This window comes from Carcharhinus amblyrhynchos, unplaced genomic scaffold (genome assembly GCF_965287045.1).
Source record: "Carcharhinus amblyrhynchos unplaced genomic scaffold, sCarAmb.v2.hapA scaffold_887, whole genome shotgun sequence".
Classification (NCBI taxonomy): Eukaryota; Metazoa; Chordata; class Chondrichthyes; order Carcharhiniformes; family Carcharhinidae; genus Carcharhinus; species Carcharhinus amblyrhynchos.
Window position 1 is genome coordinate 15,001 of NW_027650627.1, and position 20,325 is coordinate 35,325.

Consider the following 20,325-nt stretch of genomic DNA (forward strand, 5'->3'; position numbering starts at 1 on the left):
TCAGGCTGTATATTACACAGCGCACACTGTCACTGGGGGCGTCAGGCTGTATATTACACAGCGCACACTGTCACTGGGGGCGTCAGGCTGTATATTACACAGTGCACGCTGTCACTGGGGGCGTCAGGCTGTATATTACACAGTGCACGCTGTCACTGGGGGCGTCAGGCTGTATATTACACAGTGCACGCTGTCACTGGGGGCGTCAGGCTGTATATTACACAGTGCACGCTGTCACTGGGGGCATCAGGCTGTATATTACACAGCGCACACTGTCACTGGGGGCGTCAGGCTGTATATTACACAGTGCACGCTGTCACTGGGGGCGTCAGGCTGTATATTACACAGTGCACGCTGTCACTGGGGGCGTCAGGCTGTATATTACACAGTGCACGCTGTCACTGGGGGCGTCAGGCTGTATATTACACAGTGCACGCTGTCACTGGGGGCGTCAGGCTGTATATTACACAGCGCACACTGTCACTGGGGGCGTCAGGCTGTATATTACACAGTGCACGCTGTCACTGGGGGCGTCAGGCTGTATATTACACAGTGCACACTGTCACTGGGGGCATCAGGCTGTATATTACACAGTGCACGCTGTCACTGGGGGCATCAGGCTGTATATTACACAGTGCACGCTGTCACTGGGGGCATCAGGCTGTATATTAAACAGTGCACGCTGTCACTGGGGGCATCAGGTTGTATATTACACAGTGCACGCTGTCACTGGGGGCATCAGGCTGTATATTAAACAGTGCACGCTGTCACTGGGGGCATCAGGTTGTATATTACACAGTGCACGCTATCACTGGGGGCATCAGGCTGTATATTAAACAGTGCACGCTGTCACTGGGGGCATCAGGTTGTATATTACACAGCGCACACTGTCACTGGGGGCATCAGGCTGTATATTACAGTGCCCGCTGTCACTGGGGGCGTCAGGCTGTATATTACAGCGCACGCTGTCACTGGGGGCGTCAGGCTGTATATTACACAGTGCACGCTGTCACTGGGGGCGTCAGGCTGTATATTACACAGCGCACGCTGTCACTGGGGGCGTCAGGCTGTATATTACACAGCGCACACTGTCACTGGGGGCGTCAGGCTGTATATTACACAGCGCACACTGTCACTGGGGGCGTCAGGCTGTATATTACACAGCGCACACTGTCACTGGGGGCATCAGGCTGTATATTACAGTGCCCGCTGTCACTGGGGGCGTCAGGCTGTATATTACAGCGCACACTGTCACTGGGGGCGTCAGGCTGTATATTACACAGTGCACGCTGTCACTGGGGGCGTCAGGCTGTATATTACACAGCGCACGCTGTCACTGGGGGCATCAGGCTGTATATTACACAGTGCACGCTGTCACTGGGGGCGTCAGGCTGTATATTACACAGCGCACGCTGTCACTGGGGGCATCAGGCTGTATATTACACAGTGCACGCTGTCACTGGGGGCATCAGGCTGTATATTACACAGCGCACACTGTCACTGGGGGCGTCAGGCTGTATATTACACAGCGCACGCTGTCACTGGGGGCATCAGGCTGTATATTACACAGCACGCGCTGTCACTGGGGGCGTCAGGCTGTATATTACACAGCGCACACTGTCACTGGGGGCGTCAGGCTGTATATTACACAGCGCCCACTGTCACTGGGGGCGTCAGGCTGTATATTACACAGTGCACACTGTCACTGGGGGCGTCAGGCTGTATATTACACAGCGCCCGCTGTCACTGGGGGCGTCAGGCTGTATATTACACAGTGCACACTGTCACTGGGGGCTTCAGGCTGTATATTACACAGTGCACGCTGTCACTAGGGGCGTCAGGCTGTATATTACACAGTGCACGCTGTCACTGGGGGCGTCAGGCTGTATATTACACAGTGCACGCTGTCACTGGGGGCGTCAGGCTGTATATTACACAGTGCACGCTGTCACTGGGGGCGTCAGGCTGTATATTACACAGTGCACGCTGTCACTGGGGGCGTCAGGCTGTATATTACACAGCGCCCGCTGTCACTGGGGGCTTCAGGCTGTATATTACACAGTGCACGCTGTCACTGGGGGCTTCAGGCTGTATATTACACAGTGCACGCTGTCACTGGGGGCGTCAGGCTGTATATTACACAGTGCACGCTGTCACTGGGGGCGTCAGGCTGTATATTACACAGTGCACGCTGTCACTGGGGGCGTCAGGCTGTATATTACACAGTGCACGCTGTCACTGGGGGCGTCAGGCTGTATATTACACAGCGCCCGCTGTCACTGGGGGCATCAGGCTGTATATTACACAGCGCACACTGTCACTGGGGGCATCAGGCTGTATATTACACAGCGCACACTGTCACTGGGGGCATCGCACTGTACGTTACACGGCGCGCGCTGTCGCTGGGGGCGTCAGGCTGTATATTACACAGTGCACACTGTCACTGGGGGCGTCAGGCTGTATATTACACAGTGCACGCTGTCACTGGGGGTGTCGCACTGTACGTTACACGGCGCGCGCTGTCGCTGGGGGCGTCAGGCTGTATATTACACAGTGCACGCTGTCACTGGGGACGTCAGGCTGTATATTACACAGTGCACGCTGTCGCTGGGGGCGTCAGGCTGTATATTATGTAATGGGTGTGTACAATAAGTTTTATTATATACTGTTGGTTTTCAGAATGTGTATATTGCGTAACATACTGTTACTGAGTGGGTCACCGTGTGTCTGTGTGTTACTGAATCCTTGTACGGAGGGATTTGTCTCCAGGTAAAGGGGAAACAGACAGTGACTCGACCTACTGGCAATTAGAAAAATGAGAAGGGATCTGATCGAAATATCTAGGATTCTCCAGGGCCTGCACAAGGTGGCGAGGTGGCGGGGGGGGGGGACGTTTCCCCTTGTGGGAGAGTCTGGGACACAGGGTATACAGTCAGGATAAAGGGGTGCCAACTTCACACTCAGATGAGGAGGAATTTCTCCTCACAGAGGGCTTGAGAGTCTTTGGCCCTCCTCGCCACACAGAGAGTTGTGGAGGCAGAGCCCTTGTGTACCTTTAAGATTGAGACGGAGAGATTGGTGATCAGTAAGGGGATCGAGATTTATGGGGAAAGGGCAGGAAAGCAGACACCAGGAATGTCAGATTATAGAGAATGACGGAGCAGGCTCGAGGGGCCGAATGGCCTCCTCCTGTTCCCGGGATCTTACAACTGGGTATAACCCTCCTGTGTTAATACCGGGCTGTGTCACTAGGTATAACTGTACACACTACTTTATAGGGGTAACAGTATATAAATATATATATTTAACACTACAATATATAAATATGTATTGTAATACTGCAATATATTAATACTGAATATAGTATTTTATATATAAATCTATAAATCAGTATTAATAACACTTCACATAGATCATAGAATCCTACAGTGCAGAGAAAGGCCATTCAGCCCATCGAGTCTATACCCATCGCAATCCCACCCAGGCCCTATCCCCATACCTCCATGTATTTACCCTAGCTAGCACCTCCCCGCACCCACACCCGACACAGAGGGGCAATTTATGTTTAAATTTATTTATTAGCGTCACAAGTAAGGCTTACATTAACACTGCAATGAAGTTACTGTGAAAATCCGCCAGTCGCCTGTTTGGGTACACTGAGGGAGAATTTAGCACGGCCAATCCACCCTAACCAGCACGTCTTTCAGACTGTGGGGGGAAACCGGAGCACCCGGAGGAAACCCACGCAGACATGGGGAGAATGTGCAGACTCCACACAGTGACCCGAGCCGGGAATCGAACCCGGGTCCCTGGCGCTGTGAGACAGCAGTGCTAACCCACTGTGTCACCGTGCTGCTGGGAATCGAACCCGGGTCCCTGGCGCTGTGAGGCAGCAGTGCTAACCCACTGTGTCACCATGCTGCTGGGAATCGAACCCGGGTCCCTGGCGCTGTGAGACAGCAGTGCTAACCCACTGTGTCACCGTGCCGCTGGGAATCGAACCCAGGTCCCTGGCGCTGTGAGGCAGCAGTGCTAACCCACTGTGTCACCGTGCTGCTGGGAATCGAACCCGGGTCCCTGGCACTGTGAGACAGCAGTGGTAACCCACTGTGTCACCGTGCTGCTGGGAATCGAACCCAGGTCCCTGGCACTGTGAGGCAGCAGTGCTAACCCACTGTGTCACCCTCCCATGCACACATATCTGGGTATAACTCAGTATGTGTTATAATATCTGCTGTAAAACTGCTGTGTTATATTAAATAATATATCATTTCCTTTCTCATAGGAAGTGACACATTTTTGTAAACCTTGTGGGTTTAAAAATTTCCATCCCAGTTTCCTCGTCCTTTCCCATCCACGCAATCTCCTTCATCCCTATAACCCACTGAGATCTCTGCACTCCTCCATACATGGTAGGTTAGCACTGCTGTCTCACAGCGCCAGGGACCCGGGTTCGATTCCCGGCAGCACGGTGACACAGTGGGTTAGCACTGCTGCCTCACAGTGCCAGGGACCTGGGTTCGATTCCCAGCAGCACGGTGACACAGTGGGTTAGCGCTGCTGTCTCACAGCGCCAGGGACCCGGGTTCGATTCCCAGCAGCACGGTGACACAGTGGGTTAGCACTGCTGTCTCACAGCGCCAGGGACCCGGGTTCAACTCCCGGCAGCACGGTGACACAGTGGGTTAGCACTGCTGTCTCACAGCGCCAGGGACCCGGGTTCGATTCCCAGCAGCACGGTGACACAGTGGGTTAGCGCTGCTGCCTCACAGCCCCAGGGACCCGGGTTCGATTCCCAGCAGCACGGTGACACAGTGGGTTAGCACTGCTGTCTCACAGCGCCAGGGACCCGGGTTCGACTCCCGGCAGCACGGTGACCCAGTGGGTTAGCACTGCTGCCTCACGGCGCCAGGGACCCGGGTTCGATTCCCAGCAGCACGGTGACACAGTGTGTTAGCACTGCTGTCTCACAGCGCCAGGGACCCGGGTTCGATTCCCAGCAGCACGGTGACACAGTGGGTTAGCACTGCTGCCTCACAGCGCCAGGGACCCGGGTTCGATTCCCAGCAGCACGGTGACACAGTGGGTTAGCACTGCTGCCTCACAGCGCCAGGGACCCGGGTTCGATTCCCAGCAGCACGGTGACACAGTGGGTTAGCACTGCTGCCTCACAGCGCCAGGGACCCGGGTTTGATTCCCAGCAGCACGGTGACACAGTGGGTTAGCACTGCTGCCTCACAGCGCCAGGGACCCGGGTTCGATTCCCGGCCTTGGGTCACTGTCTGTGCGGATTCTGCACGTTCTCCCCATGTCTGCGTGGGTTTCCTCCGGGTGCCCCGGTTTCCTCCCACAGTCTGAAGATGTGCTGGTTAGGGTGGAAGTGGGTCAGATATCGAGCGATACAGTGGTAGGGCCTGGGTGGGATTGTGGTCAGTGCAGACTCGATGGGCCGAATGGTCCCTTTCTGCACTGTAGGGTTCTATCATTCTACTATTGGCAATCTCGCCCTTCAGCCACCTGGAGACTCCCCCCACCCTGACTCTGAAATACCCCCGCCCCTACCCCTGAGCTCTGAAATACCCCTCCCCCCACCCACCCCGACCCTGAGCTCTGAAATACCCCTCCCTCGTCCACTCTTTCTTACCTTAACACCCCACCCCCCAACTGAGAATCTGTCCCAACCACCCCCCCCCCCACCCCCCGCGGCTCAATGACAGATTTCTGTTGGTTCCTGCTCGAGTGAGTTAAAGGTGCTATGTAAATGCAGGTGGTTGTGAAGATTTGTGCCGAGTATGTGATTGTGTTTGCAGGATGTGTCGTGGTTTACTGAGTGTAACAGCTGGGGTGATGCAGACAGATATTTTAGTGTTTGTGATGAGTGTGGTGTACGTGTGTCTGTTTGAAGTGGGGGAGGGACCCCTTTTACCACCCCCCCACCCCCACCCTCCCCAGGTTACAGGCAGCAAAAAAATCAACGTACCAAACACTGCCTCAACCGGGGTGTGAGCTGAGGTTTATTCGCGTATGGAGCTGACAGGACATCGTTTACAAAAAAATCTCAGCAACTGAGGATCTGACCTTGCTCACTAATTGAGCCCCAGGCTTGACTAGGCCCCAGTGTCAGCAGAGTTCAGAACTCGCTCACTAATTGGGCCCCAGGCTTGACTAGGCCCCAGTGTCAGCAGAGCTAATGTATCCGCCAGAATCTGCTCAAATTGAGCCCCAGGCTTGGGTTGGCCCTTGAGTCAGTAAAGCTAAATATCAGTCCGAACTTGCTCACTAATTGAGCCCCAGGCTTGACGAGGCCCCAGTGTTAGCAAAGTTAACGTATCGATCAGGCCTCATTCACACATTGAGCCCCAGGCTTGACTAGGCCCCAGTGTCAGCAGAGTTCAGAACTCACTCACTAATTGGGCCCCAGGCTTGACTAGGCCCCAGTGTCAGCAGAGTTCAGAACTCACTCACTAATTGGGCCCCAGGCTTGACTAGGCCCCAGTGATAGCAGAGCTAACATATCAGTCAGACCTTGCTCACTAATTGCACCCCAGGCTTGACTAGGCACCAGTGTTAGCAGAGCTAATGTATCCGCCAGAATCTGCTCAAATTGAGCCCCAGGCTTGAGTTGGCCCTTGAGTCAGCAAAGCTAAATATCAGTCAGAACTCGCTCACTAATTGAGCCCTAGCCTTGACTAGGCCCCAGTGTTAGCAGAGCGACATATCAGCGAGAACACTCACTAATTGAGCCTCAGGCTTGACTAGGCCCCAGAGTTCAGAACTTGCTCACTAATTGAGTCTCAGGCTTGACTCGGCCCCAGTGTCAGCAGAGTTCAGAACTCGCTCACTAATTGGGCCCCAGGCTTGACTAGACCCCAGTGATGGCAGAGCTACATATCAGCTAGAACAGTCACTAATTGAGCCTCAGGCTTGACTAGGCCCCAGTGTTAGCAAAGCTAACATATCAGTCAGACCTTGCTCACGAATTGAGCCCCAGGCTTGACAAGGCCCCAGTGTTAGCAGAGCTAACGTATCAGTCAGACCTTGCTCACTCATTGTAAATCGAATCCTCAGAGTCATCTGCAGGCATCACAGATAACAAGCGCAGGCGCTGCGGGTCCAAATGTGGGAGCCAGAGGGTGCACAGCAAGATCCCACAGAGCAAACAGAAGAGGTGGAGGCCATTCGGCCCCTCGAGCCTGGTCTGACAATCGACAAGATCACGGTGGAGGGGAAGCAATGGCCCAGTGGTTTTATTGCTAAGCTATTCGTACAGAAACTCAGATTTACTTTGATTTATTATTGTCACACGTATTGGGACACAGTGAAAAGTATTGTTTCTTGCACGCTGTACAGACAAAGCATACCGTTCATAGAGAAGGTGGGAGTGCAGAATGTAGCTAATGTTCTGGGGGACCCGGGTTCGAATCCCGCCCACGGCAGACGGTGGAATTTGAATTGATGACCCATTGTCGGAAAAACCCATCTGGTTCCCTTTAGGGAAGGAAATCTGCCGTCCTTACCCCAGTCTGGCTGATATGTGACTAAAAGACAAACGAAAGTTGATTTATTAGTGTCACAAGTAGGCGTATATTAACACTGCAGTGAAGTTCCTGTGAAATTCCCCAAGTCGCCCACACTCTGGTGCCTGTTCAGGTTACACTGAGGGAGAATTTAGCACGGCCAATCCACCCTAACCAGCACGTCTTTCAGACTGTGGGAGAAAACCCACGCAGACACGGGGAGAACGTGCAGACTCCACACAGACAGTGACACAAGGCTGGGAATCGAACCTGGGTCCCTGGCGCTGTGAGTTTTTGAATCTTTTTGAGGCAGAGCGAGAGAGATTCTTGGTCATTAAGAGGGTGGTGAAAGATTATCAGACATCAGCAGGAAGTGGCACAGTGGTTAGCGCTGCTGCCTCACAGCGCCAGAGACCCGGGTTCGATTCCGACCTATACTGACTGTCTTGGGTGGAGTTTGCACATTCTCCCCATGGCTGCGTGTGTTTTCCCCCGAGAACTGATTTACTCCCATCTTCCAAAGACATGTAAGTTAGGTGGATTGGCCGTGCTAAATTGTCCCTTAGTGTCCAAAGATGTGTAGGTTAGGGTGGATTGGCCATGCTAAATTGTCCCTTAGTGTCCAAAGATGTGTAGGTTAGGGTGGATTAGTCGGGTAAATACACAGGGCTGCGGGGATAGGATGGGGGTGGCCCTGGGTAAGGTGGTCTGTCAGTCAGTACAGACTTGATGGGCCAAATGGCCCCCTCCTGCACTGTAGAGGATTCTGTGATCAGGGAAGCCTATGATTCGGTAATCGTGTTAAATGGTGGAACAGGCTCTAGGGGCCGAATGGCCAACTCCTTGCTTCTACGTTTGTAGAGATGTTCCCCCCAGCACTGTGGGTTAGCACTGCTGCCTCACAGCGCCAGGGACCCAGGTTCAATTCCCGGCTCGGGTCTCTGCCTGTGTGGAATCTGCACATTCTCCCCGTGTCTGCATGGGTTCCCTCTGGGTGCTCCGGTTTCCTCCCACAGTCTAAAAGGAGAACTGGTTAGGGTGCATTAGCCGTGCTAAATTGTCCTTCAGTGTAACCCAAACAGATGCTGGAGTGTGGCGACGAGGGGATTTTCAGTCGTTTCATCGCAGTGTTAATGTAAGTCTTATTTGTGACTAACAAATAAACTTTACTTTTACATTAGCCGAGGGGTCAGTTTCAGTTTCTGCCGCAGAGCAGGCTTGTGTTTGCAGAGGGGCCGGGACCAGCTGGGACATGCCCCCTTCTCTCCTCCCACTGATACAGCTTTCTCCCAATCTCAGCAGACTTTGGTTCCAAACAGAATCCCCCCAGCCTTCACCTCTGGCTAGGGGATTCCCAGCACCTCAGGGAGATAACACTGTGTGTGTGAGTCACTGTATAACACTGGGGTACAGTACTGGTAGGGACGGGTCTGTCGCTGTATAACACTGGGGTACAGTACTGGTGGGGACGGGTCTGTCACTGTATAACACTGGGGTACAGTACTGGTGGGGACGGGTCTGTCGCTGTATAACACTGGGGTACGGTACTGGTGGGGACGGGTCTGTCGCTGTATAACACTGGGGTACGGTACTGGAGGGGACGGGTCTGTCGCTGTATAACACTGGGGTACAGTACTGGTGGGGGCGGGTCTGTCGCTGTATAACACTGGGGTACAGTACTGGTGGGGGACGAGTCTGTCACTGTATAACACTGGGGTACAGTACTGGTGGGGGCGGGTCTGTCGCTGTATAACACTGGGGTACGGTACTGGTGGGGACGGGTCTGTCGCTGTATAACACTGGGGTACAGTACTGGTGGGGACGGGTCTGTCGCTGTATAACACTGGGGTACAGTACCGGTGGGGACGGGTCTGTCGCTGTATAACACTGGGGTACAGTACTGGTGGGGACGGGTCTGTCGCTGTATAACACTGGGGTACAGCACTGGTGGGGACGGGTCTGTCGCTGTATAACACTGGGTACAGCACTGGTGGGGACGGGTCTGTTGCTGTATAACACTGGGGTACAGTACTGGTGGGACGGGTCTGTCGCTGTATAACACTGGGGTACAGTACCGGTGGGGACGGGTCTGTCGCTGTATAACACTGGGGTACAGTACCGGTGGGGACGGGTCTGTCGCTGTATAACACTGGGGTACAGTACCGGTGGGACGGGTCTGTCGCTGTATAACACTGGGGTACAGTACCGGTGGGGACGGGTCTGTCGCTGTATAACACTGGGGTACAGTACTGGTGAGGACGGGTCTGTCGCTGTATAACACTGGGGTACAGTACTGGTGGGACGGGTCTGTCGCTGTATAACACTGGGTACAGTACTGGTGGGGAGGGGTCTGTGGCTGTATAACACTGGGGTACAGTACTGGTGGGGGCGGGTCTGTCGCTGTATAACACTGGGGTACAGTACCGGTGGGGACGGGTCTGTCGCTGTATAACACTGGGGTACAGTACCGGTGGGGACGGGTCTGTCGCTGTATAACACTGGGGTACAGTACCGGTGGGGACGGGTCTGTCGCTGTATAACACTGGGGTACAGTACCGGTGAGGACGGGTCTGTCGCTGTATAACACTGGGGTACAGTACTGGTGGGGACGGGTCTGTCGCTGTATAACACTGGGGTACAGTACTGGTGGGGATGGGTCTGTCGCTGTATAACACTGGGGTACGGTACTGGTGAGGACGGGTCTGTCGCTGTATAACACTGGGGTACAGTACTGGTGGGGACGGGTCTGTCGCTGTGTAACACTGGGGTACGGTACTGGTAGGGACGGGTCTGTCGCTGTATAACACTGGGGTACGGTATTGGTGGGGACGGGTCTGTCGCTGTGTAACACTGGGGTACGGTACTGGTAGGGACGGGTCTGTCGCTGTATAACACTGGGTACGGTACTGGTGGGGACGGGTCTGTCGCTGTATAACACTGGGTACGGTACTGGTGGGGACGGGTCTGTCGCTGTATAACACTGGGGTACGGTACTGGTGGGGACGGGTCTGTCGCTGTATAACACTGGGGTACGGTACTGGTGGGGACGGGTCTGTCGCTGTATAACACTGGGGTACAGTACCGGTGAGGACGGGTCTGTCGCTGTATAACACTGGGGTACGGTACTGGTGGGGACGGGTCTGTCGCTGTATAACACTGGGGGTACGGTACTGGTGGGGACGGGTCTGTCGTTGTATAATACTGGGGTACAGTACCGGTGGGGGCGGGTCTGTCGCTGTATAAGTTTTATTTTGCCGTGTTCAGTATGCAGTGGGTGACAGCTCAGATGTTGATGATTTATACTTTGTGGTTTGACGTCACTGCCTTTACATCTCTGACTCGATGGGAATATATCCAGAATTTCCCCTGGCTGTAATGTAAACAGGATGAGTCAGTATCTCACTGCCTTCTCAACTCTCTATACTGCATTACACAGGAACAGGAGGAGGCCATTCAGCCCCTCTCTCTCTCCAGCCCCTCTCTCTCTCCACCCCTCTCTCTCCAGCCTGTCACACAGGAACAGGAGGAGGCCATTCAGCCCCTTCTCTCTCTCCAGCCTGTTACACAGGAACAGAGGAGGCTATTCAGCCCCTCTCTCTCTCTCCAGCCTGTTACACAGGAACAGGAGGAGGCCATTCAGCCCGTCTCTCTCTCTCCAGCCCCTCTCTCTCCAGCCTGTTACACAGGAACAGGAGGAGGCCATTCAGCCCCTCTCTCTCTCTCCAGCCTGTTACACAGGAACAGGAGGAGGCCATTCAGCCCTCTCTCTCCAGCCTGTTAACAGGAACAGGAGGAGGCCATTCAGCCCCTCTCTCTCTCCAGCCTGTTACACAGGAACAGGAGGAGGCCATTCAGCCCCTCTCTCTCTCTCCAGCCTGTCACACAGGAACAGGAGAGGCCATTCAGCCCTCTCTCTCTCTCCAGCCTGTCACACAGGAACAGGAGGAGGCATTCAGCCCCCTCTCTCTCTCCAGCCTGTTACACAGGAACAGGAGGAGGCCATTCAGCCCGTTGTGCCTGTGCCGTGAGTCTGCTGCGTTCTGTCTGGTCTTTTCTGAATTTTGATCTGGAAGCCTGAGTTCTGAACACAATTTCTTTCTCTGTATCTACCCTATCGAATCCTTTGATCATCGCAAACACCCCAATTAGATCTGTACCCCGGGGAGGGGGGGGTGTACAATGCAACCCATCCTGGTAATATAACCCGTTTTATTTTATTTCCGGGTATTAGGCTAGTGGATTTATCATTATAAATTCCGGTTCCTGCCCTTTTGCCTCACTTGCCTGGTGTGTCTGCGGTTAACCCGGGAACACGAGGCCAACCTGCCCCTTGATCCTGTCCCGTCCATACAGGCACCGGGGGCGGTGATGGCCCAGCGGTATTACCGCGAGTCTGTTCGTCCAGAAACTCGGTTCCGGGGGACCCGGGTTCGAGCCCTGTCCCCCGGCAGAGGTGGAAATTTGAATTCAATAAAAAAATATCTGGTATGAAGAATTGTCAATTGTCGAAAAATCCAACCTGTACCCCCCACCCCGCCCTCCGTCCCCCCTTCCCCGAGCGTGTTTCACTCCTTCCTACAGTGTGGTGACCAGAACTGCACACAGTCAGCTGCGGCCTCACCAAAGTTCGACACAACCCATCATGACTTCCCTGCTTCTGTAACCTTACACCCGCTGGATAAAGGTCCCCCCCCCCCCCCCACCCCCCCCCCCACCCCCAACCCCCACACGGCCTTTCTCACCACCCTATTAAGCTGCCCTTCAGAGATCTGTGGACCAACAGACCGAGGTCTCTTTGACCCGCAGAACTTCCGACTGTTTCCCCGCTCCCCACTCTGGTCAATTCCTCCTTCCACCCCTCGCACTTTTGAGGGTTCACCCTCCTGGAGGCAGCTCCTGCCCTCGGCACCCTGCCCCCAGTGGACGCAGTGTTTCCCCACCCCCAGCGGACACGGCTATTGACTGGGGAGGCGTCGGGGCCCCCACCCCACCGCCCCCCCACCCCCCAGCTCCTTGTGGCGGGGAGGTTACTCACCACCTGATGAGTGACGATGCCCTGCTCGCTGAGTGGTATTCCTGAGGCGCTGGGGGTGCGGGGAGAGATGGCTGCGCTATTCAAACTGGGGCAGGCCTCGCGGCCAACCTGGACCAGCAGCCCCTGCTTTGTGGCAGAGGTTTATTACCTGGTGCGTGGTGAGGAGTTGACACCCCACCCCCGAGTCCCAATTGTGACCCCGTTACACAGCAGGAGGGCGGAATCTTCTGTTTGTTACGCATTGAACCCCACCCTGAGGATCGGGGGAGGGGGGGCAGGGAGGAGAGGAGGGTTGGGGTGGTTGTCTTCCATCTCTCTCTCTCTCTCTCTCTCTCTTCCACCCCTCACCTGTACATCTGGAACCCGGTAACTTGAAACACCAGAAATGTGGGAAATAAAGCAGGAGTAGGCCATTCAGCCATCGCACCTGCTCTCCCCTTCCCTAAGATGGCAAATGAATCATAACAGGAATTGGAGATGGTTTTGATGGGGGCGGGGGTGTCGCTTTCATCAAGGACATGAGGTTTTTTTTTCCAGGTGGTGTGTGTTTTTTTCCCTCAGGAGGGCACCAGGAGTTTCGAGGCAATGCCCCACTCCCCTCCCTCGTTCCTTAGTGACTGTAGCCTGAGATTGTTGAACCAATTGCGCGTCAGGGTCTCCAACCAGTACTGTGCCACATGACGCTATGAGTCGTAACATCTGGGTGGCACAGTGGGTTAGCACAGCTGCCTCACAGCGCCAGGGACCCGGGTTCGATTCCCGGCTCGGGTCACTGTCTGTGTGGAGTCTGCATGTTCCCCCATGTCTGCGTGGGTTTCCTCCGGGTGCTCTGGTTTCCTCCCACAGTCCAAAAGATTGCAGGTTAGGGTGGATTGGCTGTGCTAAATTGCCCTTAGTGTCCAAAGATGTGTAGGTTAGGGTGGATTGGCCACTGCTAAATTGCCCTAGTGTCCAAAGATGTGTAGGTTAGGGTGGATTGGCCGTGCTAAATTGCCCCTTAGTGTCCAAAGATGTGTAGGTTAGGGTGGATTGGCCATGCTAAATTGCCCCTTAGTGTCCAAAGATGTGTAGGTTAGGGTGGATTGGCCATGCTAAATTGCCCCTTAGTGTCCAAAGATGTGTAGGTTAGGGTGGATTGGCCATGCTAAATTGTCCCTTAGTGTCCAAAGATGTGTAGGTTAGGGTGGATTGGCCATGCTAAATTGCCCCTTAGTGTCCAAAGATGTGTAGGTTAGGGTGGATTGGCCATGCTAAATTGTCCCTTAGTGTCCAAAGATGTGCAGGTTAGGGGGGATTGGCTATGCTATCTATTGTGGGGTAATGGGGAGAGGGCCTGAGGATGTTGGGACAGATTTGATGGGCTGAATGGCCTCCTTCTGCATGGTAGGGATTCTACGAGCAGTCCTAGATGACTGTACCTCTTGTGTCGTCCTGTTTGGACCTGCCGGGGAGTTGAGGGTGAACGGGCAGCAGGCCGAGGTGTCCGGAGGGCTGGTACACGAGGGAACGGGAGCGAGGCAGCCGTGGGGGACGGGTAGGGATTAATGCCCACGGCCGTAATTCCCATGTTCCTGATTTTTGCAGGAATCCTACCCCTCGGTGCCGCCTATATGGTTTGTGGAGTCAGAGGACCGCAACCTGGTGCGGTGTTGGAGCGACTGGCAGAGATAAGAAAGGCACACACTGGTGAGTTTTCATTCTCCGTCCACAGAGATCACATTCCCGACCTCGCTCCCCAACCAGCGAGAGTGACCGTCAAAACGCAAGTTAAACCGACTCCCCATCCCGGCTTGGAAATATCGGCCGTTCCTTCACTGCGGTCAAAATCCCGGAACTCCCTCCCTAACAGCACTGTGGGTGTACCTACCCCACACACGGGGACTGACTGATGTCCAATAACAATCCCGGAACTCCCTCCTTAACAGCACTGTGGGTGTACCTACCCCACACACAGGGACTGACTGATGTCCAATAACAATCCGAACTCCCTCCCTAACAGCACTGTGGGTGTACCTACCCCACACACGGGGACTGACTGATGTCCAATAACAATCCCGGAACTCCCTCCTTAACAGCGCTGTGGGTGTACCTACCCCACACACGGGGGACTGAACTGATGTCCAATAACAATCCCGGAACTCCCTCCCTAACAGCACTGTGGGTGTACCTACCCCACACACACGGGGACTGACTGATGTCCAATAACAATCCCGGAACTCCCTCCCTAACAGCACTGTGGGTGTACCTACCCACACACACGGGGACTGACTGATGTCCAATAACAATCCCGGAACTCCCTCCCTAACAGCACTGTGGGTGTACCTACCCCACACACACAGGGACTGACTGAATGTCCAATAACAATCCTGGAACTCCCTCCCTAACAGCACTGTGGGTGTACCTACCCCACACACGGGGACTGACTGATGTCCAATAACAATCCCGGAACTCCCTCCCTAACAGCACTGTGGGTGTACCTACCCCACACACCGGGACTGCAGCGGGTTCAAGATGACGACTCACCCTCACCTTCTCAAGGGGCAATTAGGCGCGGGCAATGAATGCTGGGCCTGAGCAGCAAAGCCCCTACATCCTTGTGAACAAATTTAAGGATATGTCCAAGAGGCCACAGTGGGCACAGTGGGTTAGCATTGCTGCCTCTCAGCACCGGGGACCCGGGTTCGATTCCCAGTTTGGGTCACTGTCTGTGCAGAGTCTGCATGTTCTCCCCGTGTCTGCATGGGTTTCCTCCAGGTGCTCCGGTTTCCTCCTACAGTCCAAAGATGTGTAAGTTAGGTGGATTGGCCATGCTAAATTGTCCCTTAGTGTCCAAAGATGTGTAGGTTAGGGTGGATTGGCCATGCTAAATTGTCCCTTAGTGTCCAAAGATGTGTAGGTTAGGCGGATTGGCCGTGCTAAATTGTCCCTTAGTGTCCAAAGATGTGCTTAGTGTCAGGTGGACTGGCAGGGTAAATGCATTGGGTTAGGGGGATAGGGCCTGGGTGCGATAGTGGTCAGGGCAGACTGGATGGGCCGAATGGCCTCTTTCTGCACTGCAGGGTATCTGTGATTTTAGGGCATGTTGTTCAGGACCAATCCCGGTGTAGCAATGTGCAAATGGCGATTTGTGGGACAGAGAGGAGAGGGAGGGACAAGGGGAGGGGGTCCCAGGATAGGCAGGTGGAGCAGGTGGGCTGAATGGGCCTCTCTTGTCGGTCGAACTCTACCCTGTGCTGATTTTTCTCTCCCTGTCTCTCTCTCTCTTCCCCATCTCTGCAGCTCCTCCAACACTTGAAGCGGATAATCTCTGACCTGTGCAAGCTCTACAACCTCCCGCAGACCCAGACTGGAAATGTTAGATCAGCCGCTCCCGACAGAACAGGTATACCCGGGGAGGGGGCGGTGGGGAAGATCTTACCAGAAGATGGCACTTCACCTGATGAAGGAGCAGCGCTCCAAAAGCTCGTGATTCCAAATAACCCTGTTTGGACCTTGAACCTGGTGTTGTGACACTCCTTGCAGTTCATAGAGTACAAGGTTTTTTCCACAGAGGGTGGGTGCCTGGAACTCGCTGCCGGGGATGGGGAAGGAGTGGAAGGCGGATACGATAGTGAGTTTTAAGGGGCGTCTGGACAACATGTGGATCTGCCAGCACTGGACTGGGTAAACGCGGTAAAAAGTCTGATAACGCCAGGTTTTCCCCTGGACAAATCCACGAACAGGACGGAATAAGGGATACGGTCCCCGGAAGGGTAGGGGGTTTTAGTTCAGACGGGGGGGAGGGCAGCATGGTCGGTGCAGGAGGGGCCGAAGGGCCTGTTCCTGTGCTGGAATTTTCTTTGTTCGTTGCCCGTAAGGGAGAAGGGAAGGAGTGAGTGCAGAATGTGGTGTTGTTTGATTTGGTTTATTGTTGTCACAGTCATAAACCAAAGCGGCACAGTGGGTCAGCTCTGCTGCCCTCACAGCTCCAGGGACCCGGGTTCGATTCCCGGCTCGGGTCACTGTCTGTGTGGAATCTGCACGTTCTCCCCGTGTCTGCGTGGGTTTCCTCCGGGTGCTCCAGTTTCCTCCCACACTCCAAAAGATATGCGGGTTAGGTTGATTGGCCATGCTAAGAAATTGCCCCTTAGTGTCCAGGGATGTGTAGGTTAGAGGGATTAGTGGGTATAATATGTAGGGTATGGGGGTAGGGCCTGGGTGGGATTGTGTTCGGTGCAGACTCGATGGGCCGAAGGGCCTCTTTCTGCACTGTAGCGTTTCTATGTATTGGGATACAGTGAAAAGTGTTGTTTCTTGGGCGCTATACAGACAAAGCATACCGTTCATAGAGAAGGAAAGGAGAGGGTGCAGAATGTAGTGTTACAGTCACAGCGAGGTGTAGAGAAAGATCAACTTAATGCGAGGTAGGTCCATTCAAAAGTCTGACAGCAGCAGGGAAGAAGCTGTTCTTGAGTCGGTCGGTACGGGACCCTCAGACTTTTGTATCTTTTTCCCGACGGAAGAAGGTGGAAGAGAGAATGTCCGGGGTGTGTGTGTGTTGGGGGGGTCCTTGATTATGCCGGCTGCTTTTCCCGAGGCAGCGGGAAGTGTAGACAGAGTCAATGGATGGGAGGCTGGTTGTGTGATGGATTGGGCGACATTCACCACCCTTTTGTAGTTCCTTGTGGGTCTTGGGACAGAGCAGGAGCCCAGACCGAGCTGTGACCACCCTTTTGTAGTTCCTTGTGGTCTTGGGCAGAGCAGGAGCCCAGACCGAGCTGTGATGTATCCGGAAAGGATGCTGTCTTGGTGGGGAAGTGTGGGGGGGGGGGGGGGCGCAGGGGGGGTGAACCAGTCGCAAAGGGGCTCCCCAGAGAACCACCGTGGTTACGGTGTGAGAGGTCACCTCTATGTGTGTACACGTGACGTGATCTGTCAACGCTACTGTTTGAGTCCTGTGTTAAGGTTCTGTCTCTCGTCTCCCCACTTACAGAGCACACGGGATGATGTAACGTCCGAGGAGGAGGATGAGGAGATGGCGGAGGTGAGGACGCTTTGACCGGGGGCCTTATCCCCGTCGCTGGGGTGCGCCGCTCTTGAATGCGGGGTCCCCCTCGCGTGCCGCACCCCTCACTCAGTTCCCCACAGCTTGATGTCACAGGTAGCGCTGTGCAGAATGTGTGTGTTATGTCTGCAGCTTGAGGAGAAGGAGGCCATTCAGCCCTATAGTGTGGCCTTCCCCCTTCGATACGATTTTGGTTGTCTCCAGTTGGCACCCCCCGCCCCCCCCCCCCCCATACCCTCGCCTCCCTTGCCCGTCATCGACCTGTCTGATTCAGCTGCATGGAAGTTCAATCACCCACTGTTCTGAGCAAGGCAGTTCCACACAGCAGTGACCCTTTGAGGGAACATGTTCCCCCCCATCTCCACCTCATGGCAGGGTGGGTTAGCACTGCTGCCTCACAGCGCCAGGGACCTGGGTTCGATTCCTGGCTCGGGTCGCTGTCTGTGTGGAGTCTGCACTTTCTCCCCGTGTCTGTGTGGGTTTCCTCCGGGTGCTCCAGTTTCCTCCCATATTCCGAAAGACATGCAGGTTAGGGTGGATTGGCCATGCTAAATTGTCCCTTAGTGTCCAAAGATGTGCAGGTTAGGGTGGATTGGCCGTGCTAAATTGTCCTTTAGTGTCCAAAGATGTGCGGGTTAGGGTGGATTGGCCATGCTAAATTGTCCTTTAGTGTCCAAAGATGTATAGGTTAGGGTGGATTGGCCATGCTAAATTGTCCTTAGTGTCCAAAGATGTGCAGGTTAGGGTGGATTGGCCATGGTAAATTGTCCCTTAGTGTCCAAAGATGTGTAGGTTAGGGTGGATTGGCCATGCTAAATTCTCCCTTAGTGTCCAAAGATGTGTAGGTTAGGGTGGATTGGCCGTGCTAAATTGCCCCTTAGTGTCCAAAGATGTGCAGGTTAGGGGGATTGGCCATGCTAAGTTGTCTCTGTCTACTTGTAACGCTAATAAATAAACTTGGAAATTTAAAATTCTCCCTAAGTGTGCCCAATCAGAAGTGTGGCAGCTGGGGGATTTTCTCAGTAACTTCGTTGCAGTGTTAATGTAAGTGTACTTGTGATAAATAGTGGGGGTGGGAGGGGGGGGGTTATCCAGCTGGTTTGTCCCCGTGTGTGTGGAGTGACCCTGCCTGTGTCTCCCACGTGCTTATTCCTCTCCGGTCTGCACCCTCAGGACAATGAGGACCTCGATCATTACGAAATGAAGGAGGAGGAGCCAGCCGAGGGGAAGAAATCGGAGGACGAGGGAATCGGGAAAGAGAACCTGGCTATTTTGGAGAAGATTAAGAAGAACCAGAGGCAAGATTACCTAAATGTACGTGTCTGTAGTGGAGCTGAGCTACTGGAGATAACGTGTACCTTGTATTGTACAGGTTTCAGTCGGTGACTGGTGTGTGTGCGCGTGGTGTCACCAGACTGGTCTGCAGTACTGGAATTATTCTTACGTGTATCGGGATTATGGTGAAAAGTCCTTGTTCGGTCATGCTTTGCGCGGCACAGTGGGTTAGCACTGCTGCCTCACGGTGCCAGGGACCCGGGTTCGATTCCCGGCTCGGGTCACTGTCTGTGTGGAGTCTGCACATTCTCCCCATGTCTGCGTGGGTGTCCTCCAGGTGCTCCAGTTTCCTCCCACAGTCCGAAAGGATGGATTGGCCATGCTGAATTGTCGCTTAGTGTCCAAAGATGTGTAGGTTAGGGTGGATTGGCCATGCTAAATTGTCCCTTAGTGTCCTGGGATGCATAGGTTAGAGGGATTAGCAGGGTAAATATGTGGAGTTACAGGGGATAGGCCCTGAGTGGGATTGTTATTGGTGCAGGCTCAATGGGCCAAATAGCTTCTTTCTGCACTATATGTTTTCTGTGAGTTCCTGCGTGCTATACAAAGCATACTGTTCATGGAGTATAGGGGAGAAGGAAAGGAGAGGGTGCAGAATGTAGTGTTACAGTCACAGCGAGGGTGTAGAGAAAGATCAACTTAATGCGAGGTAGGTCCATTCAAAAGTCTGACAGCAGCAGGGAAGAAGCTGTTCTTGAGTCGGTCGGTACGGGACCTCAGACTTTTGTATCTTTTTCCCGATGGAAGAAGGTGGAAGAGAGAATGTCTGGGGTGTGATGGGAGGCTGGGAGGCTGGTTTGTGTGATGGATTGGGCTACATTCACCACCCTTTTGTAGTTCCTTGTGGTCTTGGGCAGAGCAGGAGCCCAGACCGAGCTGTGATACACCCAGAAAGAATGCTTTCTATGGGGCATCTGTAAAAGTTGGTGAGAGTCGTAGCGGACATGTCAAATTTCTTTAGTCTTCTGAGAAAGTAGAGGCTTTGGTGGGGCTTTCTTAATGATAGTGTCGGCGTGGGGGGACCAGGACAGGTTGGTGATCTGGACACTTATAAACTTGAAGCTGTTGACCCTTTCTACTTCATCACTGAGCCCAAAGGGGTGATAAAATCCTGTGTTCCCATTCCTGGCTTGTGTCATTGGTTTGGGTAATGGGAGCTGTGGGAGTGGTGGGGACTTTTTCCTCTGGAGTGTAAGAGGCTGAGGGGTGATCTTATAGAGGTCTATAAAATAATGAGGGGCACAGATCAGCTAGATAGTCAATATCTTTTCCCAAAGGTAGGAGAGTCTAAAACTAGAGGGCATAACTAGAGGGTGAGAGGGGAGAGGGTCCAGAGGGGCAATTTTTTCACACAGAGGGTGGTGAGTGTCTGGAATGAGCTGCCAGAGGCAGTA

The 20,325-nt window shown here is 53.9% G+C and overlaps 1 protein-coding gene across 1 annotated transcript in view; it reads left to right on the top strand.

Moving 5' to 3' along the window:
* The window catches only part of LOC145340267 (ubiquitin-conjugating enzyme E2 Q1-like), a 47,417-nt gene that overhangs the window by 14,534 nt on the left and 12,558 nt on the right, over nucleotides 1-20,325 (top strand). Inside the window, 6 exon segments of the mRNA XM_080184713.1 lie at nucleotides 14,137-14,238; nucleotides 15,832-15,893; nucleotides 15,895-15,934; nucleotides 16,434-16,436; nucleotides 17,525-17,575; nucleotides 18,770-18,910. Coding sequence (XP_080040839.1) covers nucleotides 14,137-14,238; nucleotides 15,832-15,893; nucleotides 15,895-15,934; nucleotides 16,434-16,436; nucleotides 17,525-17,575; nucleotides 18,770-18,910 — 399 coding nt within the window.